Raw genomic sequence first — 13,611 nt, forward strand, 5'->3', positions numbered from 1 at the left:
GTGGGGTTTTAAATCTCATTCGATACATTGACTTGTCCGTCTGTCTCATCCATGCCTGATATTGAGACAACTCAACCAATACGTCTCGAGCTCGGACAAATTTTGAACAGACCTTAATATATGATTTTCTTTATAAATACACCCTAATTTTTGGATCCCAACTTAAGAATTCAGTTGATAACCAAATTTCATTCTAAATGCCTCATCACCTAAGATATTCTTATCTTTCTTCCCTTCTCTTAAGTTTTTCAATGATCGATCGGATTCATTCCTACGATTTGTGACGACAAATGGTCACAAGAAAAAAAAAATTCATAGAATCAACAGTTTTTAATTCGTCGTTGAATGGCATGAAAAAAATTTCCCCAAAACAATTTATAGACAATAAATTTTCACTACTTTAGTGACTGGATCCAAATATGGAAGCTTAAGTCATTACTTTTTTTCCACCTAAATATATTTTCTTGCTACTATTTTGAAAATTCCAAAACATAATAAATTTAATAAGACTTCATTTTGTAGGATGATCATCTTCATCAAAAATCAACTATTGACTTGTATTTAAGTGACGAGTGGAGAACAAGTACAGGTACAAGGACGAGAATGCAAGAGTGACAGCCCAGAGGCCACCCGTAGGTTGTGCGTTCGATACCTAGTATGAACAATAATTCTTCAGGGGCCACCTGCGAGGGCATACCCTCACTTACCTAGTGCGTGTGATGTGCAGGCGTTGCACGTGCCACGGGACTAGTCCTTAGACAAGATCATGGTCCATGGATTGGGCAAAGCTCAGATATGGGTTTGGTCTGCTATTTATAAGGATACCTGGTTATTAAAAAAAAAAAGAGTGAGAAACTCAAAAATATCTTAGGGTGTGGAGCATGACTTTGAAAGCATCAGAGCGAGGTTTGAGTGTGGCACCCCTAACAAAAGGATACAATCCATTCCTGCTCCAAGGGCAAACCATACCCACTACCTTAATTCCTGCTCCAACACCCCAATCCCATCCCAAGTGCCTCACTGCAACCTACATTGAAAACTTCAGAATACATGAAATAAAGTTTAATCAGATCTTAATCACAACATAAAATAGGCTTCTCCAACCCATGTTATGGTTCATTACGAGCCACAGAGGTAGCCACAAATATGTGAGTATAGATAAAGAGCCACAACAAGAATGTGTGTCTGTGTGTTGTTTTTTTTTATTTTACAAATATAAAAAAATTCCAAGAAAAATAAAAGAATGTACCTTAGAAATCAAAAAAAAAAAAAAAAATGTACCAAACAAGAAAAAGAGAAACAAACATAAAAACCAACTACAACTCCTCAATTGTATTCATAACCCATTTGAAAACAAGATCCTCAAAGAAAATTCCTGTGTTCCTTGAAAGCTATTGTGGTGGTGCTTCTTGGCGTAGCCATACATATCACCAGTCGCAAACTTCAGTCTCTGTCGTGGAGGGAGGTTATGGTCAACCACCAGTTCTGACATTTCTGAAGACAGTATGCAGTAGGCCATGGACATTGGATTTGTGTGGAAGCTGTAAGGTACCTCAAATTGATGCAAATTCTCGTGTTGGCATTGGAAAGATGTATAGGGTTGGACATAATTTTAGGTACAATGAACTATGGAATTTTTTCTTTTTGTTTTTTTGAAGGATGAACAGCAATCTGTTATCTTTAATCGATTTTCTTCTCAACTTTCCATCTAGATTATGACATGTGTGAGAAAATGGCAGGATTGGGACACGGAAGACCTCAAAGAGAGTGATGTAAAGGAGCACCATCAGATGCTTTTCTTTTTCCACAGATCATTGGAATTCTACTAAAATATGAGAGAGCTTAATAATTGAGGAAGGCAAGAAAGAGAAATGGCCTGCTGGTTATGTTCATGACTTCAATTTCCACTGTCACAGTGTCATAGTTCCACTTGACATAAGCGAACCATACTACCTCTGGGTAGAAGAGATGTGGGACTTACCTCCTCCACCTTCCCGTTTTCTAGAAGGACAACTCGGTCAGCCGTTAGAATTGTTTCTAACCTGTGAGCGATCACAAGTACCTACACAATTAAAAGCAGAATACCATAAAAATAAAATAAAAATTCCCGCCTGCCATGATATTTAAATAGATAATACCATAATGATGTTGTATGTTACTTGCTTGATAATAAATATTTTTGTGAAACTAACTCTTAAGAAAATAATAGAAGCAGAACTTGTCATAATTCAAAGTAGATTAATATACAAGATCGTGCAGATGAAGCAATTGTACTTACAGTATGGTTTTCCATCAAGTGCTCTAAAGCTTGTCTCACCAACAGCTCTGACTTGCTGTCTAAAGCAGAAGTTGCTTCATCCAAAATCAGAATAGTGGAATTCTGATATATTGCCCTTGCTATAGCTAACCTGAAAAAAAAAAAATTCCAAGAAAGAAAAATAATAAACAGATTGATTTAGATGATCTCATTGAATAAGACTAATGGCCAATTCATCTTAGTTATTTGATTAATAGAATCATCTACAGATGTAACGTTAAGAAAGGATTAGGCCCGAATTTTCACCTCTGTTTCTGCCCCCCACTCAAAATTGAGCCCCTCTGTCCAATATTGGTTGTGTACCCATCTGAAAGTGCTCTAATGAATTCATCAGCATTCGCAGCCTTTGCTGCATACTCTACCCGCTCCATGTCTATTTTTCTCATCAAGTCCCGATAACCAATGTTTTCAGCAACTGTGCCTGAGAAAAGTGTCTGATACATATAAAACGGGGTTACTGAAGTGGCCTAGACCTTATACAGGAGCAGTACGATTAAACGTGAAAAATAAATCCATAATTGATGTATTTCATGAAGTGTTAAGGGCCACACGAGGATACTACAATCATATGGTGCTGATTTCATCTAGTCTATGAGGACCTCTTTGGATATATCCAAGAAGCTAGATTTGATGAACCAAACAATCTGATAAATTACTTCATTGAGTTGACTCCAAGATAGATGATAAATGTACTTCGTTATTCCACTTTGGTGAAAAAAAATGTGGAAGATACATATAGACTGGTCGTAAAAGCCAGTATGGACATTCAATAGAACAGAAAACAAATGTAAAGAAAATTAAGGTTGACAACAAAAGCGCAAGACATCACATAAGAGCTTAACAGTTCAAAGTTGAATTAAGCATGTACCAATAAAAACATAAGGTAAAGAAAACAACCAACAACCAAGAAACATCAAAGAAGGGGATACTCTATATAAAAAACACCGCGGTTGTCTTCCCACGATGTTTATCCCCTATAAAGAGCGGTTCAGTTAAATCTTGCATGCAAGCGTATAAAAAGAACATTCACTCACTATATCCTGAGAAACTAGGCCCACATGCCTCCTCAGACTTCCCAATCGGATGCTCTGAATATTGTGATTATCAAGAAATATGCTCCCTGTTGGCATGCAAAGAAAGAAATATACACCTATATTAGTGTGAGAAAAATGTCATTTTAGTCTTCTATATATTAAAAGGAGAAGGACCGCATCACATTAGTCAATAATACTGATAACTGTTGACCATTGGCGCCCACAATAATTCTTAAATTTCAAAGCTAATAGAAATGAAGATCACATTCAAGCTCTGGGCATCGCAGATTGAAATACATCCAAACGAGACAATTAGACTAAATTTTTCATGCAATAATAAACAATCATTAATCCATATGCCTCACCACATAGAGGATCATAAAGGCGAAGCAGCAGTTTCGCAAGGGTCGTCTTTCCCCCTCCAGAAGGGCCAACAAGAGCAACTGTCTCTCCAGGTTTGATACAGAGACCCAATCCATTTAAAACAAGAGGCATATCGTCTCCATATTTAAACGAGATGTCACAGAATTTCACTTCCCCTGTAACAGAGTCTAAATCAACTGCATCCGGTGTCTCAATCACCTATATTCAGGAATAATATAAGCAGCCAAGCTATATAAATAGCTGTAAGGCACAAAATTTTGAATAGCCCATTTCTTTTTCTAGTTGAATTAAGATAAACCCAACTGCCAGATGGGAAACATGAAAAGCTGTCAAGCATAATTTTATCAAGCCCATTTAAGGAGACCTTCTAAAGGCATCTAGAAAGTTTTAAACAAAAAAGCATTTAATTTCTTAGATTAAAATTCATCTTTGGACAAACACAACAATCTGATTGGAAAAACCAGTGGAGAAGAATACACATTTTAAAGCACTCTTTCTGGAGAAAATATTGGCCCCAAGAAAACCTTTTTAAGGAAAATCATGTATTAAATGGATATAAAAAAAGGAACATATGTGTCATCATTCAAAAACTTGTGCCCAAAACCAAAAGAAATTCCCAACACAATAAGCCTAACGAGGACATCAAACAGAAATAGCATGGGAAGTGCCAATGAAGTTGCCAACTCTTTGCTAAACAAGGAATCATTCATACCTATTTACATCTAGATAAGTATATTCCCTCACTCTACCCTTTCACCTTTGTACTTTCTCTTTTTTATTTAATCTTAATTTCACAAATAGTCAAACAATAGAGTTCATAAGAATAAATATAAATACCTGAGAGCTGAACATCGTCAAATCAAACAGCCGTTCTATAGCTGGCTCTCCTTGCTTCAATTCATTGTATGCTTTTCCAACACCCTGCATATATTCAGGTTGAAGAATTAAGATGGCTCCTAAACCATAATGTCAAAACAAGGTGGTAATAATTGAGCAATAGTTAACAAATTATTAACTGGGTTATAGACTTCAAGGTGCCAGCTTGTACATTGGTTAAGGTCCGAGGGTATTGATACCACGACCTGGTTTCAAAACCTGCATTCAACTACTAATTACTAGCCACTAACTCGCTTGCTTATCAAGAAAAAACTGTGTTATAGACTTATTAAAGAGATCATTGAACCGACTACATACTGTGAGCTAAACAAACCAGAACTAAAAAATAATATCTAGAAGTTACAAGACCCTAAGCAGTAAACCAACCCAGAATATGATTCTACTATTCGAAGGTCAAACCCATTTAAGCACATCAAGGTTTTTTATTTTATTTTTTTGATAGGTAAAGGGTTGGTGGTTATCCAAGTGAAGTTGGGTTCAAGGGGGTTTGAACCTAGGACGTGGGAACTTCACTCCATGCGTCAAAAAAAACATAGATGGGTTTTGTCCAACAAAGTGATAAAAAGTATTAGATGGAAGTTTAATAGACACTACAACCTTCTAGACTAGTACAAGATCTCATGATAAAAGCAAGTGCGAAAGAACACATACCCTAAGGTCAAACCTATAAGCACATCAAGTTTTTTTTTTTTTTGATAGGTAAAGGGTTAGTGGTTAGCCAAGTGAAGTTGGGTTCAAGAGGGTTTGGACTTAGGACATGGGAACATCACTCCACATGTCTTACCAACTTAGTTAAGTTGGAACTTCAAGCACATCAAGTTGTGTTCCATGTTAAAGGACCCCATCAAAAAAGTTTTTTAAAGGCAAAGATGTATATTATATTTTTTTACCTTTCAAGATAGTAGCATAACATTATCAAATAGAAAAGAAAATTATAAGATAACAGAGAAGATTTACTTCCCATGTGAAAAGAATTATTAAAGTTATACATCTTGCTTTAACCATGTTTACTAGCTACAATAACTTGGGAAAACATAGAACATCCATAACATTTATCAACATGTTACCATGGCATCTCACATGCTTAAAATCAGGTATGTGGACAGCAAAAGCCAATTAAGGATGGTGAACTGGAGTACCTAGCATAGAGTCTTTATGTTTTTCACTTTAATTAGAAAGCAGAAAAAAAAATGAAAGTTCGCACTAGGGATTATAGTATTTATTACCTGTATTGGTTCTATCAGGAGAAACAATGATGTTATAAAAGAAATCATGCGAGAGCCATCAAGAGAACCTCTGGAAATAACCAACGAACCAACAAAAAATATCAACAACGTTGCAAAATATATAACTTGTACAATCTGTGGAATGAGTGCCTTCATTCTCTTCTTTGCCAAATGTTCAGATAGATCAGCATGTGCAAGCCTTTGAAACCGAGCACCTTCAGACAGTTCTGCATTGTTCGCCTTTACAAAAAGCACTGACGGGAGGACCTGACACAAATTTTCAAGCACATATGTTAGGCCATATTACAGTCAATTCGGTACTCTAGTAAGTATATATTAAAACATTTAAGAGGGGTTAATTTAAAGATAATGGGATCACTTTCAAGCAAAAAACAAAAATGTACCTCATTCAGGTATGCTGATAGCCTAGCCACACTAAGTCGTGCCTTCTTAGATATCTTACGAAGCCTTTCACCAAGATAGGCAATGACAAGAGACATGCATGGAATGACCTACAAATCCATCAGAAAGATTTGACTGTTTGGATCAGCTACAAAACTATTCAAATAAAAATAAAAATAAAAAGAGTTACTAGCATGCCTTAAAATCTAGAATTGCCATCTCACCAAAGCTGAAATCAATGAAAGAACTGGGCTGAATGCCAACATCTGCGTTGCCATTGCAGTTAATTGTAGAGTACTGGGTACAATGGTCTACATTCAAAGAAAACATCATATCACAAAAACGAGAAACAAAAAGGCAAATTCATGTGCCACACACATATCAAAAGTAATACAAGGTATTGAAGTCAAAAACCATAAAGGTGAATTATACGGGAACCCTGAAGCTTACTTGGGCTGGTGCTCCATGGGAATCTGAACAGCATATCTGGGCTGCTCAATGGGTTCCCTAGGTGCCAGCATTTCAGGAACAATGTGCACATTTAAGAAGTGTGGCACATGGGTACTCATGCATGCACTTCAACACCCCGGCCTAAGAACTTAGCTTCTATGTTCATAAAATGTTATTAACAATATCTCTAACAACCACAAATCTCAAAGAGTTGCCAACAGCACCTAATTTCATAAGGAGTTGTGATTTTCAGACACCCCTCTAGCATACACCCCCTGACATGGCATGGGCTAGAACCATAGATTTTTCCCTCGGGATACACAACTGTACATCCCCATAAATATGTGTATCCCGAGAAAGAATCCATGGTTCTGACACATGCCACGTCAGGGGGTGTGTGTCAAAGGGGGGAGTCAGAAAATCATTATTCTTTCACAAAACAGACACAATCAAATAAATAACATCTTTACATTTCTCAGGCAAGAAAAACAAAGAGACTAATCTACATACTAAAATACAATGGTGAACTCCACTCCTTTTATCCCCCCCCAAGACTAATCACTGTTTGAATCTCGATGACAACTTTAACGTTACTATATTTCCTCTTCCAGGAATGCCCTTCCAACTTTATCGCCTTTCCTCTTCTAACCCCCTTTCCAAAAATACGCCTCCAACTTTATTGTCTTTCTTCTACTACCCCCTCCAAACTTATTGACTTTCCTCTCCTACCCCCTTAACCCCAAAGAGGATGTCCATACCATAGGCACAGGAGAGGTAAGGGCAAACTCTAGTTGATTTACAAAACAATAAAGTTTTAGGGTCTGTTTCAATCCCTATTTTTGCAACATGTCTTGCACAAAACAAAACTACTGATTTTGGTGCAAAGATGCATGGTTTAAAAGTAGGAGCTGTAACAGTAACGTAACAACCATTATAATGCTAACGACAGTCGACAGCGACCCATTCCAATATAGATACTATAATATCCAATCATTATAAACCTATTTTACTGTCCTCGTTGCCGTCATTTTAGCATTGAGTAACAGCATAATTTGGACATTTAAAAAAAAATTAAAAAGATATCAGATAATTGCATTTTTAAAAGTAATGGATATTATAAGTGCTTTGAATTCAATATTCAAATTTTAGTTCCACCAATATTTTAAATTTTACTTCAATTTATTCGAAATTTAACAGAATCTGTGTGTCCCACCTCCATAACATAATTCCTGTAAAATTACGTAAAATAACACCAAAAAAATTTAAACTTTCCGAAAATCTTATCTTAGAGTAATAGAAGGAAGAGGAGAAGAGAGAAGGAAGGAACTCACATTCAAAAGAGCATAAACTGTATCTGCAACATCAGAGGCCTCGGAAGTGATTCTATACGCAATGTCTCCAGCTGAAACACCATCTCCACACTCGAAGAACCCTAAATTCCTCTGCAAAACCTTCTCGAAAACATGGACCCTAATCTTATATGCAGAATTCAACGCAGCGTCCCACAGGAAAACTTGCTGCCAGTAATTAGCAACCAAACGAACCAAAACAAAAAACCCAAACACCAAACCCTCCTCTATCAATCGATTCGCATCGATTTTACTTAGAAACACAGAGAATCTTCCAACCTTAGGGACAACCTTTGAGAGGCAGTAAACAGAGACTACGCTGCAGATCCAACCTTTGAGAATTGATCTCCATTCTGATTGAACGTAGGGTTTGATCGGATCCAAAGAAGGAGGAGAGAAAGAAAATCTATCGGATTGAGATTTCTTGTTAGAATTGAGGGAATTTGAAGGAATTACGAGACGAAAGGAGGATGATTTGCTTGAATTGTAAGTCTTTGATAAAGTTAGTAGAGAAATTTTGGATGGAAAATTCGAATTTGCTGGTTTTGATTTGAATTTGTGAAGAACGAGAGTTGAGGTTGGCGCTGTAATTCGAATTACCGCCATTTTCATAGAAACTAAAAAGCCTGTAAGTTCAACTTGTAGTTGTAGATGAGAACTTCTATTCGCATCCCAACTTTTACTAATTACATTCCAATTTCTTAAATTATTTATCACACCCTAATTAAAGATTAAAACCCACCATTCAATCAACCGTTACAAAAGTTTTATTCAAGTTATTATTTCAACATTACAAAGCGCTGTAGCCATGGTTTCAAAACTCATCCGAGATTGAGATGTATCACCCAAGTCGTCTAGGTATCAAGCATGCACGAGACGGACAGACAAGTTAATTTTTCGGATAGATTTAAAACCCTACATTCATTTTTTAAAATTTTGAATGGAACATCTCAAACGTATTGAAAAATTCATCCAGATGACTTGATATCTGGCATGGACGAGACGAGACGCGAAATCAAGTTTTAGAACCATGGTTGTAACATGTTGAAATAACTTCAACAATTGTATACAAGTAGGATCATGGTTTTAAAACTCGTCCGAGACCAAGATGTATTGCCCGAGTTAACTCGGTATCGAAATTGAACGAGACCAACTCACAAGTCGCTTTTTTGATTGAGATTTAATACCTTATGTTCAATTTTTTTTTTTTTTTTTTGAATAAAACATCTCAAATGTTTTGAAAAACTCGTTCGAGACGACTCGGTATCAAACCTGGCTGAGACGAGAAATCGAATTTTAAAACCATAATTAGGATTCAACTCACACAAAGTCCAAAATCTAAAAAATAGAAATCTAAATAAGAGAGAGTTTTTGTTGGCACCCTAATTTTTACTCATTCTCATCATTGACTTAGTTATTTTTGGGTGAATCTCCATTTCTTGTCATGAATATGACGGTATTCCAATTTTGGTACACTATTCATTTTAATTCCCAAAACATGTTTTTACAGTGAATTTGTCACTTTTATAATCTACAAATTCGTTGATAAAATAGTAATGATTTCGCCTTATCAACTATCTCACTGGTAATTTATCAACAAATTCGTTGATTATAAAAGTGACGAATTCACTGAAAAAAGCATGTTTTTGGGTATTAAAATGAATAGTGCATTGAAACCGAAATTTGGACATAAGTCTCGCACGTTTTGGGGGAAAATCCCTAATTTTTTTTATTGGATTGTAATAACTAAAAGTTGGGATCCCAAGCGAAATCGGTTATATAGACCACCATGCATGGCTTTAAATCTCGCCCAGAGTAAGAACAACTTGTTTGATTCATCTCGGTATTGTCCACCAATAAGACGGATTGACAAGTCATTTCAAACCTAATGTGTTTTTCAAATAAGGCGGAGGATGGTCATTGTTGAACGAGATGACTTGAATAAATTGGATGACCCGTCCAAGATAACCCAATCTCATTTGTGGATGAGACGAGATGTTAAAACGAATTTTAAAACCATGGCATGGTTTCAAATCTTGTTTGAGATCGAGTCATTTCGATATCGTCAATCAACGAGCCGAATAGGCAAGGCATCTCAAGCCTACAAAATCTCACGAGATAAAAAAAATGACTCGGACGAGATTTTGAAAATCTCATCCTAGACAACCAAAACAACTGAGATTTTGAATATTTTCATTAAAATACTTCATTTTTTTCAAAATTTAAATACATATTATCTAAATAAAATATAATTTTATGATTAAATATCTAGTAATCAACCTTATTTTATATATAAAAAATTATAATTATTTTTATATAAAAATATGTGAATAAATAGTTATAAACTAAGTTAAATGATTTATCTTGTCTGATACAAGTTGACTCGTCCAAAACAACTCAGTGTCATTCATGAAAGAGATGAGACATCAAAATGAGATTTAAAACCTTGTAGATCTTGAGAGGATTTGCAATCATTCCTCAAACATCATCGATCTAAATTGAAAAAAAAAAATATACCATGTCCACACATGGTGTTTCAAGAGCTACCAAATTAAATCGTAACATGCAGACACGGACGTGGTATATTGTAGGATAATATAATTGTACTTCAATAATGTATGATCAATCTTGTAAAGGAAGGACAATCTTGACATTTAAAAATAAATGTTTTTGTGAAGAAAGAATTTGTTACAGAATTGCAACGATAGGAAGGTTTGCTAATATAGACAAGTCATGGTTCATTTTTCTCATTGTTGAACAAGACAACTCAAAAGTATCGGAACACTTGTGGTCCCATTCATGGACACAATGAGATGTCAAAATGGGTTTTAAAACCATGGTATAGGTTCATGTATAAACTTAGAGATTTACCAAATGAGTAGGGACTGATCCCCAATAAACACAGTCCGAAAATATAAGCCAATTTAAAAGGCCAACCCATCAAACACAATAGGCCTGATGCAAACAAACAGAAACCTTAGTGAGGGTCGTTTGGATAAAATGGATTACCACATTAGCTATCCAACACCACAGCCCTCTAGATTTCATAGAAAAACTCAGATTAGCTTTATCCAAGGTTTTTAACTCTACAACCCTGAAGCATCGGATCATGTTTTTTGATGTCACTAGGTGAGCTCAAGGACCCTCAGTAAGGGTGAAATCCTTACTAAGTAGCAAAGCTATTTTGGACTCAAACAAACATGGCCACCACAGATAATCAGATGGTGACTATCAATATAAGAAAATTTTATTAATAAAGTAAATTGTCTAAAAGGGCAGAAACACTAAATCATTCGGAAAATAATTTGAAGAAAACTCCCAACTGAAGAAAAATAAAGTCAACAGTTATCAATCCACTCTAAGAACAAAAACTGACAAGCTTTGGAGTTACTTCTAGCCCTCTCTAGGTATTGGTAGCTCTAGTGTAAATCTGTTGGCTCGAATGAGAAGATATCATTCTGATGGCACCCCTTGCCATCAAATCCTTGATTGCCTTGCGTGCCAGCGATCCATTAATCTGAACAGGAAAAAAAACAAAAAACTTCATTAATTTCTTTTTTGGATCTCTATACATGCAATTCCCTCGACAGCTGAGGATATTCTCATATTTTTTGTATATAAGTCTTAATTGTATGTTTCCCAAAAGAGGGAAGTGACCTGCAGATTGGACCTCATATCGTACATCTTGACATGAAAGTGGATAGGAACCATAGATGCTTTTTCACTCATATCTCAAGGAAAAGAAAAGGCATCTATGGCTCCTATACACTTTCATGTCAGGATGTGCGATGTGAGGTACAATCTTGAGGTTAATCCATTATTATTCATTGAGGAATGGATTGTTTTGGGAAGAACAATGTTTAAGTGGCCTCAAGATTGGACCACACATTGCACACCCTGGTGTGAAAGTGTATGGGAAACATAGATACTTTTCCAACAATCCATTCCTCAATGAATAATGCAGGAGTGACCTCAAGATTGTACCTCACATCGCACATCCTGGCGTGAAAGTAAGCCATAGATGCTTTTTCATGTTACTCAATATAATCCCCAATTTATAATCAAACATAAGGATATAATATAGACACGCATCTTTATTCAAGTAAGAATCTAGATACCTATGCAAAATATCATCCTTACTGAGATCCGATAATCGAACTAGGGTTAGGTCTATGTAATTGTTCCTACTAAGTGGTCTTCTCATATTATCTTATCACATCCATATTAAACTATAATAATAAATCACATATTAATATCATCCATATTCCATACATTCACAAAACGTAACCACAGGTCCACAAAATATAAATATAACAACCATGAATCCAAGATAGGATTCAATATCATCAACTGATAAAAAAATCATCAATTTCAATGTCTTAAAACTCGTTTCGACGTCTCGTCCGTGAATGAGACCAAGTAGTCCCGGGCGAGATTTTAAAAATGCTTTAGAATTAGAAAAAACCATGTCTTTGAGACGATAGTGGACGATGCGATACCGAGACTACTCGGACAAGATTTAAAACCATGTTCAAGGCTCAATTGTACAACTCTTACTATGAACATAGGCTTAAAATAGGGGACAATAGCAAATCAACATAATCTCCACAACAAAATCATATTTTTAACAAGAAACAAACAACAACATAACAAAAAGAAATGAAGTGAGTTCAGATCATACTCGCAATCTGTCGGATAAGATCGAAGGCGTAATAAGCTTGTACTTCGGAGCTTCCGAAAGAAGCTTATCGTAACTCGCCTGATCAAACAAAACCATGTTGTTCACCTTCTCCTTTTGCTTTCCCTTGCTCCATTTCTGTAAACCAATCTCTAAACTTTCAGAAGAAATTCAAATAACCTTCAATATCTATGAAAAGAACCCTAATTTGTACGAAAAACATCAATCCAAATAAAACCCTAAAATCATCCAAAGATCTGAATAGAAAAACTCTTACCTTCTTCTTCTGCTTCCCTCCGCCAGATTTTGCGGGCTTGGAGGATGGAGGCGGAGCTTTATCCTTCTTCGGCGCCTGTGTGAAGAAAATGGGTTTAAAAACACCATTAAAACAGTAACAATGAAGATAAAAAATAAATAAATTTTGAAGTTGCAGAAGGATCACATTACCATGTCTTTGAGTTGGATTAAAAAGGATTTTTTTTGTTTTTTTGTTTTTTGATCGAATCTACGAAGAGATGGAGCTCTGAAGAAGAGTCGTTATTTGGATGAGAAGGAACTAAAGAAGAAAGAAATAAGAGTTTGAGAAAGCTAGGGTTTCTGGTGGTGACGACTAACGTGCACCGTGTATGATAGTGCACCGTATTGTTCACACCACAGGAAGGTTGTTTGGATGCATGGATACAGGGAAATCAATAATACGAAAAAGGTTCAGGGTCGTACTATGGGGTCAATAGGTACCCATTTAACCAAAACCGAACCGAATTCGGAATTGAAAACCCTTTTTATTGGAATCAAGTAAAATTGGGTCTAAAATGGAACCTAACTGATAGAATCAAAAACATTAGGTTCTATCTAGTGGGTATCCACAGGTACT

General features: G+C 35.9%; 2 protein-coding genes and 1 long non-coding RNA gene across 5 annotated transcripts; 1 reads left to right on the plus strand and 2 right to left on the minus strand.

Moving 5' to 3' along the window:
- Positions 1-586: 586 nt before the first annotated feature.
- Positions 587-8,924, minus strand: ABCB29 (ABC2 homolog 12). 3 transcript variants are annotated; one of them, XM_086425101.1, is made up of 10 exons: positions 8,042-8,917; positions 6,485-6,571; positions 6,263-6,370; positions 5,859-6,125; positions 4,573-4,656; positions 3,717-3,933; positions 3,352-3,437; positions 2,564-2,751; positions 2,279-2,408; positions 589-2,062 (listed from the first exon to the last, which is right to left on the minus strand). In XM_086425101.1, exons 1-10 carry the CDS (start codon positions 8,669-8,671, stop codon positions 1,919-1,921), a joined length of 1,941 nt encoding a protein of 646 aa, XP_086281227.1. In that variant the 5' UTR covers positions 8,672-8,917; the 3' UTR covers positions 589-1,918. The 3 variants fall into 3 exon arrangements, with proteins under 3 accessions (XP_086281228.1, XP_086281227.1, XP_086281229.1); XM_086425103.1 differs by lacking the exon at positions 8,042-8,917 and adding an exon at positions 6,711-7,957 and having other exon boundaries at positions 590-2,062; XM_086425102.1 differs by lacking the exon at positions 6,485-6,571 and having other exon boundaries at positions 587-2,062; positions 8,042-8,924.
- A 2,360-nt stretch (positions 8,925-11,284) lies between these two features.
- LOC147384947 (small ribosomal subunit protein eS25) lies at positions 11,285-13,345 on the minus strand. Its single transcript, XM_086426639.1, has 4 exons — positions 13,185-13,345; positions 13,015-13,089; positions 12,741-12,875; positions 11,285-11,576 (listed from the first exon to the last, which is right to left on the minus strand). Exons 1-4 carry the CDS (start codon positions 13,185-13,187, stop codon positions 11,463-11,465), a joined length of 327 nt encoding a protein of 108 aa, XP_086282765.1. The 5' UTR covers positions 13,188-13,345; the 3' UTR covers positions 11,285-11,462.
- On the plus strand, positions 11,716-12,250 carry LOC147384948 (uncharacterized). Its single transcript, XR_015173034.1, has 2 exons — positions 11,716-11,854; positions 12,075-12,250. It is a non-coding gene; the product is annotated as an uncharacterized LOC147384948 (long non-coding RNA).
- Positions 13,346-13,611: the final 266 nt, after the last annotated feature.

The sequence above is a fragment of the Akebia trifoliata genome, chromosome 15 (assembly GCF_017979445.1).
Source record: "Akebia trifoliata isolate Shusen 1 chromosome 15, ASM1797944v1, whole genome shotgun sequence".
Taxonomy (NCBI): Eukaryota; Viridiplantae; Streptophyta; class Magnoliopsida; order Ranunculales; family Lardizabalaceae; genus Akebia; species Akebia trifoliata.

Bases quoted from the DNA above. Each gene is read 5' to 3' on its own strand.
- ABCB29 (XM_086425101.1), bottom strand. From the start codon at position 8,671: ATGAAAATGGCGGTAATTCGAATTACAGCGCCAACCTCAACTCTCGTT. The intron at 6,572-8,041 runs GTGAGTTCCTTC...CTTTGAATGTAG, and splicing joins CAGTTTATGCTCTTTTGAAT to ACCATTGTACCCAGTACTCT. The intron at 3,438-3,716 runs GTGAGGCATATG...GCATGCCAACAG, and splicing joins CCTTTATGATCCTCTATGTG to GGAGCATATTTCTTGATAAT.
- LOC147384947 (XM_086426639.1), bottom strand. The intron at 12,876-13,014 runs GTAAGAGTTTTT...ATTGGTTTACAG, and splicing joins GAGGGAAGCAGAAGAAGAAG to AAATGGAGCAAGGGAAAGCA. The intron at 11,577-12,740 runs GTATGATCTGAA...TTTCCTGTTCAG, and splicing joins TCTTATCCGACAGATTGCGA to ATTAATGGATCGCTGGCACG.